The sequence below is a fragment of the Zalophus californianus genome, chromosome 3 (assembly GCF_009762305.2).
Source record: "Zalophus californianus isolate mZalCal1 chromosome 3, mZalCal1.pri.v2, whole genome shotgun sequence".
NCBI classification, from domain to species: Eukaryota; Metazoa; Chordata; class Mammalia; order Carnivora; family Otariidae; genus Zalophus; species Zalophus californianus.
This window is the reverse complement of record NC_045597.1, coordinates 118,359,446-118,377,021: the sequence shown is the minus strand read 5'-3', so window position 1 is coordinate 118,377,021 and position 17,576 is coordinate 118,359,446. Positions and strand designations below refer to the sequence as shown.

The 17,576-nt window shown below is 42.3% G+C and overlaps 1 protein-coding gene across 1 annotated transcript in view; it reads right to left on the bottom strand.

Moving 5' to 3' along the window:
* The window catches only part of FMNL2 (formin like 2), a 301,761-nt gene that overhangs the window by 31,013 nt on the left and 253,172 nt on the right, over positions 1 to 17,576 (bottom strand). The window contains 2 exon segments of the mRNA XM_027589168.2: positions 1,579 to 1,689; positions 5,863 to 5,937. Coding sequence (XP_027444969.2) covers positions 1,579 to 1,689; positions 5,863 to 5,937 — 186 coding nt within the window.

Genomic DNA, 17,576 nt, shown 5'->3' with positions numbered 1-17,576 from the left:
TTCTAACCACCTCTATCAGGGTCCAGAACCAACAGGCCAGGAAGTTAGAGAAACACAGAGTTTTGGAAAATTTTTTTGAAATTTTTCAGAGGAATTATGTTCTCCATAAATTCTCAGGAAGATGGATTTACTCCTAGGTCTAAATCTGGAATTCCATAACTTAGCTTGTCCTAAAGACAGTATGTTCTGTCTTAGTTTAGGCATACAAGCTAAAAAAAGACACCTGAATAAGGGCAAAGCCTAGAAAGGAAAATAAAGCAGCAGCTAGGCAGGTTTTCTGACCAAGTACATGATGAGTAAGGGGCACTACCTGATGTGTTCCTCTTGCCATCGCTGCCTGGAGCCCAAAAGAGCTCTGCACAACCATCACAAAACTGAACCCACCACACCATGAGCAATCTACACACCCAATGTGCGCTCAAATCCTGCCACCCTCTGAGCAGGTAGGGAAAGAGCAGAGAGAAACCTTGATCTTAGAGCAGGAAAAACCTTTCAATACAATATTCTGTCAAAGATATTAGTGATTATTGAAGTCAGAACACAATTCCAATGACTCTTTAATGGAAATCCATCATGCCCCTCCCTGAGTACAGTCCTTAGACAACATTAGGCCAGTCTCTCCAAAGGCAGCCTCGCCGGTGTGATGAGCCAGGCCACGAGCTCAGAGAGTAACCAATGCTATGACTTGGCCTCGCGATAAACTGCAATTCCCTGGCTTTCCCCCTAACGAAGACGGGCAGCTGAACTCTGGAGAGGCCCAAGGGAAGCACTTCTATCTTCTTCGTGGCTAGAGACAAATTGGAAATTGAGGTTAACAATTCTTGCCCTCTCGTTAGTGGCCTTTCAAATTCAAGAGGACCACTGCTGCCCAGGAGGGAAAACAAAACCAATCGAGAATCAAAGGACATGGGGGCATCCTGTGCATACACAGCCACTCAAGTCCATTTACAATTTTCACACCAAGCTGCTATTTCCTAGGTGAAGAACTACAGGGAGCTGGCTGAGCACTTCTGCAGGGGAACCAGAGAAAGAGCAACTTTAGACCGCCTCTCCCAAGAACTTAAAAGTGGAACGACCAAAGCCGCCAAAGCATTAAACAGAATGTAACCACTACACAAGGAAGTCTCTAGTGTCCATTTCCTCAGTATTTTTTTTTAATGCTCTAAGCATTTATTCATCACTCTTTAGCAGTCTTGGTTTGATGGAGTTCCCAGAGTAACCAAGAACGTGGATTGTCCAAGAGCCCAGACGAAGGGTGCAAGGAAACTTGACCCAGACAAGAGCTCAGACATGGAGGAAAGCTGCAGCAAGGCCACAAGAGGGTGTCTGGCCCCACTACTAAAGGGAAGTACTGGCTCCCCTGCAGGCAGAAGGCAGCCCGGGGTCCCAGGTCGTCGGCAAGAATCCAGTTTCTCTGGCCAACTGCATCACTCGGATAGGTTCCCTTTAACACCAGCACTACAGTACCCGGCCACATAGAGCCTCAAGCGTTTGTTAGTCACGGCGGAAGCGTATCTTTGAAGGCAGGCAAAATAAATCAAGTCTTACGCTGGAACCAAAGGTCACAGCTCTACTTACATCCAAGTATTCATCCAGGCCTAACTTGGTAAATTCATACTGGAGGTGAACTCTGAAATTCATGTCTTCTACTGAATGGACTACGATATTAATAAACTGCATCGAGGCCACCTGCAATGAAATTGCCAATGGGTTACAGGGCTCCAAACCAGTTTTCTCAGTTTAATGGCAGGCAGATGCTTTCAATGTCACACATCTAAACACACTTACCTATCTCCTTTTCCTTCATTTCTCTGGGTCTTCAAAAATATTTTATCATTTTTTTAAATTCAAAAGTCATAGAGATACCACAGTAAGATGCCACTCATCATCCACTAGAATGACTATAATCAAAATGAAAGTGCGGCAAGGAGGTGGACGAAGTAGAACCTGCATCCACTTGGGATGTCCACCTGAGCAGCCACTTTGAAATGTCGGGCAGTTCCACAAAATGTTAAAAACGGAGTTACCATAGGACCCGGCAATCCGGCTCCTCGGTATGTGCCCACAGGAAATGAAAATGCATGCCCATATAGACACTCACATACAAGTGTTTACAAAAGCATTATTCACAACCAGAATACAGGGGGGAAATCAATGTCCATCAACCGATGGGTTAAAATAATACGCTATATCTGTACAATGGAATATTAAATGATGATAAAAAGGGATGAAGTACTGATGCATCTTACAGCGTGGGTGAACTTGAAAACATCATGCTACATAAAACAAGTCAGTTCTAAAAGACCACATAAATTATGATGCCATTCATATCAAATATCCAGAACAGGCACATCTGTGGAGATAGAAAGTAGATTAGAAGCTGCCTAGGACTGGGGATGGGAAAATGGGCAGCGACTACTAATGGGGATTCCTTCTGGGGTGACAAAGTGTTCTAAATTAGACCGCAGGGATGGCTGCACAACTCTGCAAATATGCAAACATTATGTTCAATTGTCCACTTTCAGTGGGTAAGTTAGATCACCTCTCAGTAAAACTTTTTAAGAAGTCTTATGGGTATACAAACTGCATAAGATATTACAGGTATATCACAGAAAATGGAACAATCTTAAAAAAAAAAAAAAACATTTAAAAAATCACTTATCACACCACAGGATAATCACTTCTAAAATTTCACAGTGGGCCCCACTATACCAACAAGATCGTAACAGGATCTCTGACCCAAGCTTCTATTTTCAACAATCAACTGGTTTCCATTCCACAAAAGCCTTGGATTTACTGCTTTCTCTCCACAACTGCATCAGTGGCCCTGAGACCTGCCACAGAGAAAATCCAGTCCCTGGTCTGGTAAGGAACAAAACAAAGTTCAATAGATCTGTTTTGCCTTTTTTTTTTAAACTTTATTTTTAAGTAATCTCTACCCGCAGCGTGGGGCCCAAACTCAAAACCCTGAGATCAAGAGTTGCATGCTCTACCAACTGAGCCAGCCAAGTGCCCCTATTTTGCTCTTAACAGTGACATTTATGGTGAAAATATCTTACTAATGTTTTCCCTCTATGCGCAAACACGGTCTCCGCAAGGAGGTAAAGTGAATGAGGGATCCAGATTCACATTTACCCTGAAAACTGTCTTCCTCCTTTCTCCTCCAAACCCAGTTTCTTTTATCTTTTTTTTTAATTGTTTCTGTTGAGTTAAAGTTTTTTTGTTGTTGTTGTTGTTGCTTTTTAATGTGATAGAGAGAGACAGTGAGAGAGGGAACACAAGCAGGGGGAGTGGGAGAGGGAGAAGCAGGCTTCCCTGAGCAGAGAGCCTGATGCAGGGCTCGATACCGGGACCCTGGGATCATGACCCGAGCTGAAGGCAGACGCTTAACGACTGAGGCCCCTGTTTCTGAGTTAGATTCTCCTTTGAATATAAGTCCTACATTGGAAGACAGGTCAACTCTCTAGGTTACAAGGAGACTCTTGCAGTTTACTAAAAAATGACTTCAGGTGCTGTGGTTAAATGAGCTAAAGATTTTGTCAGGTTTTTTTGGTTGGTTGGTTGGTTGTTTTTTTGCTTTTTTCCACAAAAAAATACAGAAAAAGGTCCTATGTTGTGTTAGACAAATTTATGTTTTATGGGGAATAAGTGGTTCGGGAGGTTGTACAACTTAACTGCATTCCCAAGGACAGTTTAAAAAAAGCCTCATTTTCTGGAGGAAAATATGGTCCAATTCCGGCATCTTTCCATTTCTCCTCTGAATATCTGTTGAGTTTTAAGATATGTCTGAGAGGCAATTATGTGCTAGACGACAGAGGAATCAAGCAAAGTACTTGCATACTAGCAGCTCCTAAATAAGCTTCCTCACTGCATGTATATATAAATAAATGGCAAGAAATACATTGTCCCTTCTGAACAGTGCATTTTATTTTATTTTTATTTTTTAAAGGTTTTATTTATTTATTTGACAGAGACAGACACAGCGAGAGAGGGAACACAAGCGGGGGGAGTGGGAGAGGGAGAAGCAGGCTTCCCGCGGAGCAGGGAGCCTGATGCGGGGCTCGATCCCAGGACCCTGGGACCATGACCTGAGCCGAAGGCCGACACTTAATGACTGAGCCACCCAGGCGTCCACAGTGCAGGCATTTTAAAGGGCTTGGTTATATAAATTTTAATTTCAGCAGAAACTCAAGTGGCAGGGAGACCCCCCGAGGTCTGATAATGACTGAAGTGGGCCCCATGTAACACAGCAAGGAATAGTGTGGACCACCATTCCAGTGGCAAACTGGAAAGGGGATCTTCAGACTAAAAATAGGGGCAACTTGGCTCCAGACGCTGATACTCTGCAAGCCCAGGGGTCTTGTGTTAGCTGAAATGTTTAGTTTAAAAAAAAAAAAAAGGAGAAATCTGTACTTTATGCACCATTTCCAAATTTTTTATGAAGGGACATCACTGTCAGACTCAACTCACAAGGCTGTAGGTTGGCTTCAGCGTGGGAGCCTCCAGTTTGCAACCTCAGCTTTCAGGGACAAAGAAGTTGCCCCTCTGAAGGCAGAGGAAAGAAACCAGTAAAGTGAGCCACGCCACGCATGGCTTCTTCACGTACTTATCATTTGTGCCAACACGGGCCTTCAAACACTCCAAAAATTCCTAACGAGAAAATTAAAAAGCCAATGTGAAAGTACTCCTTGTTTCACATTATTTGTCTTAAAAAAAAAACAGCAAATAACAGGCTTTGATGGAACAGAAAAGCTTCTCTAGAAGGACTGCCTCATTCTCACGGAATTTGGAAGAGGTCGAGGGCTAGGATGTATATAAAATTTAAGGACCCAGAAAAATTTTTCACATGAAAGGGTTAGAAATCTGCAAAGCTGTGTTTCATGGTTTACAGCCACTGAAGCAGTTGAAATGAAAACTGTGCCTGGCACCCTACGTGCAGGTTTGAGCAGACTGGACAACGTAAGAACTGAGCTGGGCGCCTGCTCCAAGCTAGATGTGAGCTGAGAGATGAAGCCCCCGTGAGATCTCCTAGGCTCAGAAGTTGCCCAGGTCAACTGGATTGGGTCAGAGAAAGCCTGCAGATCTGGGTGCACTCATGGGTAGTCTGTCTCAGAAACGCTCTAGGGTAGATTTCCATCTTCAATCCAAGATTAACATTAAAGTTTATGAATTCAGCAGTGCTCAAACTCCTTTTGCTGTTTGTCCCGAGAGGACAGTGCTGCCACTGAACCACCCGTTCTTGCATGTGAACTACCATGCTAAGGAGCTCTGCAGTATGATGATACACTCACAGTTACCAGAGCGGGAAGGAGATCATGAGTGGTGGGGCGGCGGGGGGCGTGGGTGGAAATCACTGTTGTATAGTAATTTGGGGGATGCATACAGTCAATTCTACAAACCAATGCACTTTAGTCTTTGAGAATCTAGTCTGGAGAAAGCCACTGGCTGGGGTGTGCAAAAGAAAATGGACAAGATTCTTGGTTTCTACTTTCTTTACTGACAGCTAAAACTGGCAATTGCAGGAATTTGTACCACGAGTTAACATCCTTTCCCCAAATGCATGGCTTCACTCTTTATTTGCTATAAATAATTAGGACTTTGGGCCTTTACTATAAAAGCATGCACGTGAGGGATAAAACTGGAAATAAACACCAATTTCCCCTGTAAGGGAAAAATACAAAGTGTGAGGAACACTCGAGACCGAATCTATAGCATACTATACTCAATTTTCTGTCCTTTGTAACATTCATATGCACGTACGTACACACATATGTATAATATATAAATATAAATGGATTTAGGGAAAAAGTGCAGAAATGGAGTTTGCCTTATTGAATGTAATGTAGTAATGGAATAACTCACCATAAAATCTATGTTATTGTCTTCATTCCTGAAATGTTCCATCAACTTCTCAAAGCGCTGTTTTTCCCCACAAACCTGAAATACACATTTTCATCATGCATATGAAATTCCAAACATAGGCATTCTGAAATTAGATGCAGGAATTTTAGCAATAATAATTATTTCCAGAATATCTTTTTATTGCCTCTCTCACACACTATTTACTTCTAAGTTGGTTAACTCATAAATACCAACTTGAGCCAGACCCTTGGTTTCTTTTAAATGTTCCCTTAATATATTGAAATCTCTATCAAATGTGTTTTTCTTTTATTGGTTATCTTTGCAGTCCAACATTTTTTTTAACCTGGACTCAGAATCCCAGGATGTTATGGTTTAAAAAAAGAAAACAAAAACAACCCCTTCCCCCCACCCCCACCCCATTTTCCTTTTTACAAAAGCACTTTTAAAACAGGCATGCTAAAAGATTTGGACAATTTAGTATTTAAATTCCTTGAAAGCAGATTGAAAACGTTCCTATTATATCTAAATCAAATTATTTTAGTGCACAAACCACAACACAGAAGTAGACACCATAGCAGTAAAGTATCTACTACTATAGTAGACACTTGGGAAGCTATATTAACCCATTCAAGGCAAGTGATTTATGAAGTAGCACCCCTGAGGCCTGAAACATTCACCTCAAATGAATGCTTTCATTGGACAGGTGAAAGAGGCAGATAAATTACCGTGAACTCCAGGGCCCCCAAAGTATCTGGGTCTACACAGGAGTTAAAAACAGAGTCAAAGAAAGATTTGTAGCAAATTAACTCTCTGGAGACTTATTCCCGAAATCAAAGGATAAACTTTAATTCTGCCAGTGACCTTGGCTACCTTTTTTTGGAACCCACTGGATTATTCCTTTTGCCTTCAGAAAGTATGTACCCGAACACCCATGAGCTACATGTAATACAAGTAAGACACAGTCTCTGGTCTTATTTAACATTTTGAATTTAATCCAAGTTTCACATGCTTGACTCAATTTTCCAGTTCTTTTTGTCATCTTAGCAATATATAGGATGATCCTGAGAATTCCCCTAAAATGACATTTCATAATGCTATAATGCAGCCATTTAGTTCTGTCATGTTAAGTTATACACATATATATATATAATTTATATATCTATATATGAAGAGAAAGATTCAAGAAGACAGCAATTTTGTCTGTTTTGTTCGCCACTCTATCTTTAGAATCTAGAACAACGCTTAGCATGTTGTAAGTTCCCAATAATATTTGTTGAATTACACTAAAAAAGGACAAATGAGTAATTATGTAAAAATACACTTTAATGAAAGGATGAACGACTTTCCCACACTTAACATGTTGATGAAAGAAGAACCATCAGCCCAAAGTAGACAGGCACCAGAATCAAGGCTTTCGCGATAGTTCCTGTGCCTCAACTGTGTGCTGGGAATGTTAAGCCTTCAGCTTCAGAGGGCCACCTAGGTCTCAAAGCAGCTTATTTTTCTCAACAGACGCATATCACACTTTCACACTTTACTGTATTCTGATGACAACTCTCCATTTATTTATACCTGCCTTAAAAAATAATTACAGAAAAAACAGTGCATGAACCCAGTCCAGAGGAAGAGAAGGCGGCTCCAAAGGGAGCATTTAAAGTCAAGCTTTTAAAAAAAACACACACGTCCAATCCCACGAGAGAGAGCCTGATTCAATAGGACCAGGTAGGGCTGGATGACACACACACGCACCATTTTAAAAGCACCACAGACCATTTCGATGCAACTTCACAAAGACAGAGAACCAGAGATTTAAAGGGACACTCTGTTCTGCCCCTGGCCTCAGCCAGCCCCTCTTGGAGAAGCAGCAGCAAGTTCCTGGAAGCAAAAGGTTTGTTGGGGGGCAGGGAGGTGAGGCATTACAAGCCCAGTTCCCTAGACTACGACATCAGCCACATCCTGTGCCTAGAGGCACAAAAGTCCCTAGCCTGCAAAAAGAGCCCAGTGGGTGAAAACTGCCAAGTCTGGATATGGAAAGGGTCAGAATTACAACCTGAATTTTAAGAGAAGCCCCAACATAAGCATTTGTTTCCCAGGGGAATGGTTCACTTCCATCTGTTCTGGGAGGTTGGCAGTGGCAGGAGAAAGGAAGAGAAGCTGTCCTGGATCTGCAAACAGCTAGCCGCTACCCAAAGCGGTGATTCATGTTCTGTTGAGCTGCCAGGCACCGAACTAGAAGAAGCAACAGGCATCACTGAACAGTGATGAGGTGTACAATTCCTAGGCGGGCAAAACCCTTCAAATGAAAGAATGTCAAGAATCTGTAAAGTACCTGGTGCCCTCAATTTTTGAATGAGACTGAAACCTAGACAGAGCAAACAACTGTAACTTGATGAAAGGTCAATACAGAGGCTAGAGCCAGGTCCCCAGCTACCAGGCTGGCTGATGTTCCTTCTCCAGCACAGCCTAGCAGGTGCAGATAAATGTAAGACAATAATTTAAAGCATTCCAGAATTATCTGAGACACCAACAGAGATGAAAAATGTTACTGTTAAAAACCACAATCATTACGCCAGGCATATACTTGATGTGCTGGCACCAGAATCTTCCATGGAACTTCTAAAAACGGCAGGTTCCTAGAGTCTAAATCAAGACATACTGAAGGAGAATCTCCACAGTGGAACTAGGAATCTGTGCTTTTAACAAGTACTCATGGCTGCTGAGCCAGTAGCTTAAATAATATAGACTCGCAGATTCAACCCCAACCTTTCTGACTACCAATTATAAACCAGATAACTAGATCATTAACTCTCCAACTCATTCAATCTCCAACTTAACAATAAATAAGGAGATACAGTTACCATAACTGGGTAACATGGGAATGCAGCAGGAATTGACCCACAGTCCCTGCAGAGGTACAACAGATACTAAGGTAACTCCCAAATAATCAGAGATTGTGTGCAAGGCATTAGAAAAAAGGCGATATGGCTGAGGAAAGTGCATGTGCCAGCAAGAAAACAAACTATTCATAGCCTGTTAATAAAAAAAGAAAGCATCAAATCTAGAACAAGCAGTATTAGATGAATTTCATGCTGGGTAAAGATCCCAAAAATCACATACCACCCTGACAGGGCTGCAATGGACATTAAGAAAACCTTTGAGGGGCGCCTGGGTGGTTCAGTTGTTAAGCATCTGCCTTCGGCTCAGGTCATGATCCCAGGATCCTGGGATCGAGCCCCGCATCGGGCTCCCTGTTCCTCGGGAAGCCTGCTTCTCCCTCTGCCTGCCGCTCCCCCTGCTTGTGTTCCTTCTCTTGCTTTGCCTCTGTCAAATAAATAAATAAAATCTTAAAAAAAAAAAAAAGAATGATCTGGCTGATCGTTCTCCTCACCCACTGTGAGCTCACCATGTCCCTCTCCCATCGGCTCACCATGTCCCTCTCTGTAAAGGTTTAAGCGGACAGCTCTGTTGCCAATCTCAGCTAACGAGTTCAGGGTGGTATTTTCTGATACTGTTCCATAGGAACAGCAGGGACTCCAGAGGCCCCCCCTTTTATTTCTGCTGGAGGAAAGGAAGCATGCAAACCAGACTCACATTTGTTTCTACATTACTTTAGCAATCATTAAACAAGTATATACTGTAATCCCACAGGAAATGGCAAGATATGTTTGGGGGAGGCTGGTAAAGTTGTGTTCAGCATCAAAGGAAAGCAGTCTCAGCTCATACTGCTCACATCTGGACCACCCCACACACTTGGTTCAAATAGAACAATCATGGCTGAACGTGCCTCTTTTCTCCTTTGAAACTGACCTGGCTTCAGAAAATGGTGAGGATAAAAGGAACAAGACACCGACTCTCAGTTATGTTCGGAATCCACACGTTGACTGGCCTTTGTGGGGAGGCACTCAGGATTTCATCAAAACAGATATGGGAGCCAGGAGTGTATCTGCGTGTATTACTGAACGTTATATATTGCCGCATATAACTTCCATCAGAAAACAAAGGCCAGACAGTACACGATCGGAAAACTTTCAAGTAAAAAAACTGTTCTGTGGCAACTGAAATAAGTCATTTCTTGCCTTTCATATAACCAATGGTGTTTCCCATTCCTCCACTAGCTTTAACACCAATTTCCTGGATCAGTGACAAGTAGCCAACTGAAGTAGGTGGGGTAGGGAGCCAGTTTAAGAAAATTCGACCACAGGGCGCCTGGGTGGCTCAGTTGGTTAGGCAACTGTCTTCGGCTCAGGTCATGATCCTGGAGTCCCGGGATCGAGTCCCGCATCCGGCTCCCTGCTCGGCAGGGAGTCTGCTTCTCCCTCTGACCCTCCCCCCTCTCATGTGCTCTCTCTCTCTCTCTCTCTCTCAAATAAATAAATAAAATCTTAAAAAAAAAAAAAAGACAACAATTCGGCCACAGAAAGGCCAAGCAGAGTAGACTGCGGAGGAGGCTCTTGTGCATGGGAATACTCCAACAGGAATTAGGTTTCCACTACCAACAGCCAGGGCTGCCAGAAAATAAAAGTCTATGCTCCGGAAAACCATGTACTCTGCAGGAAACTTAAGAGGCATCTCCATTTATAAATCAGTGTTGTGTGAATAAATGCACTGGCCCCCATTAACACTGTATAAAGCAAAAACTCTCAGGCTGGGATCCTGGACCACAGACTTCAGTTTACTAAACACCCACCCATCCCTGAGGTCCTGCCTGACGTCCACGCCCCTTTGCACCTTGAAGCTCTAACACTGATGGGGGTGAGGGGATATGAGGGCAGAAACAGGACCAAAGAGAGCACCAGAAAAACTGCATCATAGGTCACAGCTCTGCCACTACCCTGCTGTGAGTCTGGACACCATGGTTGTCTCTGGAATCTCTGGACTTCAATTTTCACATCCATTAATTTAAGAGCCTTAGGTTATACTGCCTGTTTTCAAGGCTTCTTTTAGGAAGCCATAAGGGTTACAGAGGAACACTGTGGCGGGGGGGGCGGGGGGGGGGGGCGCTCCAGAGGTGGGGAGCTTGGCAGGGAAAGGAAAAACACAAATAAGAAAGGATCTTGGGACTTCTGTCCTCATTTATCCAACTCTGCTTTAACCGAGTTGCCTGGTAAGATTTCATTGAAAAAAGTTTCATTGAAGGTTTTCATTGCTAATAAAAGTTTGGGGGAAAAAAAAACCCTCACTTGATATCTTGAAGTTCTAAAATTCTAATCTAGGCATGGCAATATAACATGATATTCCCAGACTGACCAGCCTGAAAGCTCGACACAAACCAAATGTAGAGAGAGGCACTGGGCTACGCAAGCCGGGCGTACATCCGTCAAGGGCCAAAGCACTATCTCACAGCATCTGGCTCCCTGGTGCTTATAAAGCAGATCAGTCCTGCTCTGCCCAGATAAAAACAGGCCACACCCGGGACAAGCGCGATACATTTCCACTTCAAGGAGAAGTGAAGCAAAAGCACAACTCCTGCCAAATAACAACTCAACTCTGTTCTGCAACATCTGTGAAAGACATTTCTGAACAGTGTCCCAAACCATTTGGATAAATCTGTGGCCCTGGATGCAAAAGAGGCAGTGGCTTACAGTGTCTCTGAGGGTGAGCAGGGGTGAGGGGATGATTTCCCTCAAGGCTCATGGTGGAGAAAAGATGGTTTTACAAAAGCCTGTAATAACGAGTATTCTTGTTAGCCAGATGTTGAAATGAACAACAGAAGACCGGCCTTCAGCCACCTCTCTGTCCCCCTTCAAGGTCAATGACTGTCTTTGGCTTCCCCAGCAACAGCTCCCAGGGCACCACACAACGTCTATAGGCAGACTGAGGCCTGACTCTTATGAGGTAGCTATAAAACATGCTCCTAGGTTAGTTATATAAAAATTAAAAGCCCCTTGCTTAAGTGTTTCCTTCTTGCCCTGTTAGCGGGTGCCTGCTTCAATACTTTCTTTTTTTTCTTCTCACAATAGGCCCCTGTGATCCGCAGGGCTCCCTGCAGGAAGGCACCGTTTTTGAGAGGCACAGACTATTATGACTGATTAGACGACCCTTCGGGGTGGTGGCGGGGGGGCGGGGGGGGGGTGTGGTTGCTGCCTGGGAACAAAAGTTCCATTTTCTTCTCAGGGCCGCATGAAGTAAACAGTTATTTCATAGTTAGTCCTAGGTGAAGAGCATTTTTTTTTTTACCTTCCACTGGGAGCACCAGCCACCTGAGGATTATCTGACGCCATGACAACCTGACCAAAAAAACACTTTGCTGGGGCGCTGTGTGCTTGCAGGGGTCTGTGCTCTTGTTCTCCTAAGGTAACTAGATGTTTCATCCACTGACACCACACGGCTGCCGGGACAGAAGCAGACCACTCGGACCTTCTGTTGGCTCTCCTGTCTCCCGGGATTTGGGGCGGAAACGTTCACTGAATTGAAACATTCGGAAACTCAACGACCTTATCTCTCACTCCACTGAAAATGACTGAAAGCTAAACAACTGAATGTATTCTACAATCTTTTCAACCTTCCTTCCTCATAAATTAATAAAACATTTCTATCAATGCTGAACTGGTAAATAATCTGATTATGAGCCAGAGGTTTCATCCACATCATGCTAATCACCCTTGTGAAAGCTTCAGTTGCTTTTCCAGATGTTTCCAAATATCCAGATGTTTTGGCACCAACCACACAGAACAGCCAGATGACTCTTTTACTTTTCATGTATATATTTTGCTGCACTGAAAAAAGAATCCTGACATAGAAGCAAAGGGCTGGTTAAAAATCCCCAGAGTAACTCTTTGAAACGCCACACCTTAAATGAGAAATGCATTTTTAATCACTCCCCTAAAAAAAAAAAGATGACCTTCACTAAATTCGAGAGAGTAAGGCTCCACAATGTAATTCTTCATAAATGACATCTTTCAGAAATATTCCTAATGTCTGACTTGACTCTTTCTGGCTTCAACACAAGACACATCTCTTGGTCATCAGTAAGAACTCATATTGGTTCTTTCAAGGCTTCTGTTCCTAGAGGAAGACCAAAATACACTGCAATTCAAGACAGACTGGTACGTAAATAGCTATCTGAGGACTAAGTGAGGAGTCAAGGTCTTCAGTCATCTCGGATGACTTACCCATCAGACCCCTCAGAAGCAGAAGGCCTAACACTGTATTTTATTCATTTCTCCTCACTGATTCATCCTTTGAGCATACCCAATTTGGTCAAGCCAGGCAAGGGAGGGGACACAGTGACACACTTGTAGTGGTCATCATGTGTTCGCTGAATTGTAGCAACAACACATGATAGGAGTTGTTTAAATCCTGTGGCATTTTCACCACAGATCTTGGGCCCTGCTCAGGAGACAGATGTCAACCCATGCTCTCTTCACGCCTGAATCACAAGTCAAATTAAATCTAACAAAGATGTGCTATTAATTCAGAGCCCTTGAAGACAAGGATTCTTTGTTGGCTACATCAAAGACCTCAGTCCACAAGCAGGCAAATGCCTGAGGTTTGTCCACTGCTCCCTCCTCCGCTCATTCTACATCTTCACTTTCTTCTGTGCTCTGCCCCAGGCCTGGGTCTTCATCAGGAAGATCTTACCTGGAACCACTTCCAACCCGGCCCAACAAGACAGCACACAGGGTATTTGGGAAGCAGTTCTTAAAACATGGTTCTTGAACACCAAGGGTCTGAGGCCCTTTCACAGAGTCTACAAGGTGACAACTATTTTTATCATGACACTAAGGTGTTACTTGCCTTTTTCACAGAGTAGACATTCACACTGGTAGCACAAAAGCAATAGTGGGTGAAGAAAACCACTGCCCCCTTGGCATGACTCAAGGCAGTGGCACCAAGTATTCCAGTAATCCCTGTATTCATCAGTCTCAGTTAAAAAAATAAAAATAAAAAAGCCAATTTCACTTAAGAATACCCTTGAGGAAAGGGCATATCTGATAAAGACGTGGTACTCAAAATATATAAAACACTGATACAACTCAACAGCCAAAAAAAATATAATCCAATTAAAAATGGGCAGAAGACATGAACAGACATTGCTTCAAAGAAGACATCCAGATGGCCAACAGACACATGAGAAGATGCTCAACATCACTCATCATTAGGGAAACGCAAATCAAAACCACAAAGAGATTTCGCTTCACACCTGTCAGAATAGTGAAAACCAAAAACACAAGAAACAAGTGTTGGCAAAGATGTGCAGAAAAAGGAACCCTCATGCACTGTTGGTGGGAAGGCAAACTGGGGCAGCCACTGTGGAAAACAGTATGGAGATCTCTCAAAAAATTAAAAATAGAATTACCATATACCTAGTAATCCCATTACTGGGTACTCACCCAAAAAATACAAAAACACAAATTCAAAGGGATACATGCACCCCTATGTTTATTGCAGCATTATTTACAATAGCCAAATTGTGGCAAGAAGAAGATGTGGGTGTGGGTGTGTGTGTGTAATGGATTATTATTCAGCCATAAAAAAAAAAAAAGAAAGAAATCTTGCCATTTGCAACAACATGGATAGAACTCAAAACTATCATGCTAGGCAAAATAAGTCAGAGAGGGACAAATATCATGTGATTTCACTCATAATGGGGAATTTAAGAAACAAAACAAGCAAAGGAAAAAAAGAGAGAGAAACCAAGAAACAGACTCTTAACTATAGAGAACACACTGATGGTTCCCAGAGGGGAGGTGGGTGGAGGGATGGGTGAAACAGGTGTTGGGAATTAAGAGTACACATACTGTGATGAGCACAGAGTAATGTAGGGAATTGTTGCATCACTATATTGTACATCTGAAACTATTATAACACTCCATGTTAGATATACTGCAATTAAAATTAAAAACTTAATTTAAAAAACCTTGATGTCATAAAAAGTATTAATTTTATTCAATCTTGACCAATGAATATACACCTTTTTAATATTCTCTATGATGAAACGGGAAGCCTGCGCAAAGCACTTTGGCTACTTATTAAAATATGGGTACCTTGAGGAAAAGCACTTCTAGGATTATTCTAGTTGCAAGATGACCTAGCCATTTTTTTTGTTCTATTTGAAAAGAATAACCACAGTTATTCAGACTTACAAACTTGGCAGTAATTTTCTTCAAAATGGATGAAGGAAACTGACAGTATTTGTTTCCAATGATAAAAATTGAGTTTTCAAGAAAAAATGAGAATTTTGGAAAATTTCACCAGAAGTTTGACAGCTTTTCCAATATTTAAAGATTTTTCGATGAAATTGGTGGTGATAATAATGTGATTTTTTAAAAATATTGCGTGATGAAATGTGTCAATTTTCAGAAGATCCAGATAATTCAGTGAATTGGTATTTTCCAACTGACCGCCACATATTGTTATAAAACTATGCATTCAAAGTACAAGACAGGCAAATAAATTTTAAACTAACAGAGTACCAGAAGTTCATTAATACAGTTTCAGATTCTACTTTGCAACTAACCTTTAAGAAGCTACTACCTGTCCAGTGTTTGTGTAGTTTCAAAAAAGAATATCCACTGTTAACTAAACATACTATTAAAATACTTTATTTTCCATCTGTGTATTTGTGTGGGGCTGGATTTTCTTCAACTACTTTGATCAAAACAACACAAGTGACTGAATTCAGAGGCAGATATGAGCATGCAACTATCTTCTATTAAGCTAGACTTTAAAAGATGCATTGAGATACCACCTTACACCAGTCAGAATGGCAAAAATTGACAGGGCAAGAAACAAGAAATGTTGGAGAGGTTGTGGAGAAAGGGGAACCCTCTTACACTATTGGTGGGAATGCAAGTTGGTTCAGCCACTTTGGAAAACAGTGTGCAGGTGCCTCAAAAAATTAAAAACAGAGCTACCCTATGACCCAGCAATTGCAGTCCTGGGTATTTACCCCAAAGCCACAGATGTAGTGAAAAGAAGGGCCATATGCACCCCAATGTTCACAGCAGCAATGTCCACAATAGCCAAACTGTGGAAAGAGCCGAGACGCCCTTCAACAGACGAATGGATAAAGAAGATGTGGTCCATATATACAATGGAATATTACTCAGCCATCAGAAAGGATGAATACCCAACTTTTACATCAACATGGATGGGACCGGAGGAGATTATGCTAAGTGAAATAAGTCAAGCGGAGAAAGTCAGTTATCATATGGTTTCACTTATTTGTGGCACATAAGGAATAGCATGGAGGACATTAGGAGAAGGAAGGGAAAAATGAAGGGGGGTAATTGGAGGGAGAGATGAACCATGAGAGACTATGGACTCTGAGAAACAAACTGAGGGTTTTAGAGGGGGGTGGGGGGATGGGTTAGTCCAGTGATGGGTATGAAGGAGGGCACGTACTGCATGGAACACTGGGTATTATACGAAAACAATGAATCATGGAACACTACATCAGAAACTAATGATGTAATGTATGGTGACTAACATAACATAATAAAATATAAAGTAGTGCCACTATTATGGAGGGAACTGTGTCTCCACAACATCCACGTATCAAAGCCTTACCCTCAATTCAAATGTATTTGGAAATAGGGCTTTTAGGAGGTTAGTAAGGTTAAATGAGGTGATAAGGGTGAACCCCTAATCCAGTGACATCGATGGCCTCAGAAGAGAAAGCAAGATGTCTGCACGCGCGCACGCACACACACGCACACGCGCACACACACACACACTCACTCACCCCAGGAAAGACCATCTGAGGATACAGCAAGAAAGCAGCCATCTGCAAGCCAGACAAGGACCTCCACCAGAACCCAAGCATGCCGGCATGGGGACTTTCAGCCTCTTTAACTGTGAGGAAATAAATTTCTGTTGTTTAAGCCGTTCACTGTGTGGTATTTTGTTATGGGAGCCCAAGATGAATAAAAGAGCCACTACACTTCACTGATTTTAAGTTCTGAGAAAAAATGTTTTTTTATAGAAAAAGTTAACACTAACATGTAACGAGTCTATTACGTTATTTTTAATGAAATAAGTATCAAAAGTTTGCTTTCATTTCTAACGGGGTAAATATCAATCCATAACCTGCATATACTAAAAACTGGGGGGGGGGGGGGGGAATCCTTCATACTTTTTAAGAACGTAAAAAGGGGTCTTGAGGCCAAAAATTTAAGAACTACTGGTTGTACTACTAGAGAATAGCTTCTTTATTTCTAGAAAGATGATGAATTCTCAAAACCCCAAACTTGAAGAAGCAAATAAATGGTTTTTTATTTTTATTTTTTTTAAAGATTTTATTTATTTGAGAGAGAGAGCACATGAGAGGGGGGAGAGTCAGAGGGAGAAGCAGACTCCCTGCAGAGCAGGGAGCCCGATGCGGGACTCAATCCAGGGACTCCAGGATCATGACCTGAGCCGTGGTCGCTTAACCAACTGAGCCACCCAGGCGCCCAGTAAATGGATTTCTAATAGGAAAATGTCTTCCAAGACTGTCAGGGAGTCAATCACACCATACAAAGAACAACTACATCTGCCATCTCTCCAACAAAGATGAAGTCACGTCATTTGGACAGGGCAGGTTTCCCTAGATAGCAAGAAACCCACCACCGGTTTACAAGGAAGGAAAAACATAAACATTAAAAACAAAAACCAAAAAACCCACAAAAACCAGATGTCCCTTCAATTATGTTACACAGGGACAGGTACAATCCCTGGCATTTACCAGGTTAGACAGCAGTGGATCCCCGACCATTCTCTGTTGTCTCTGG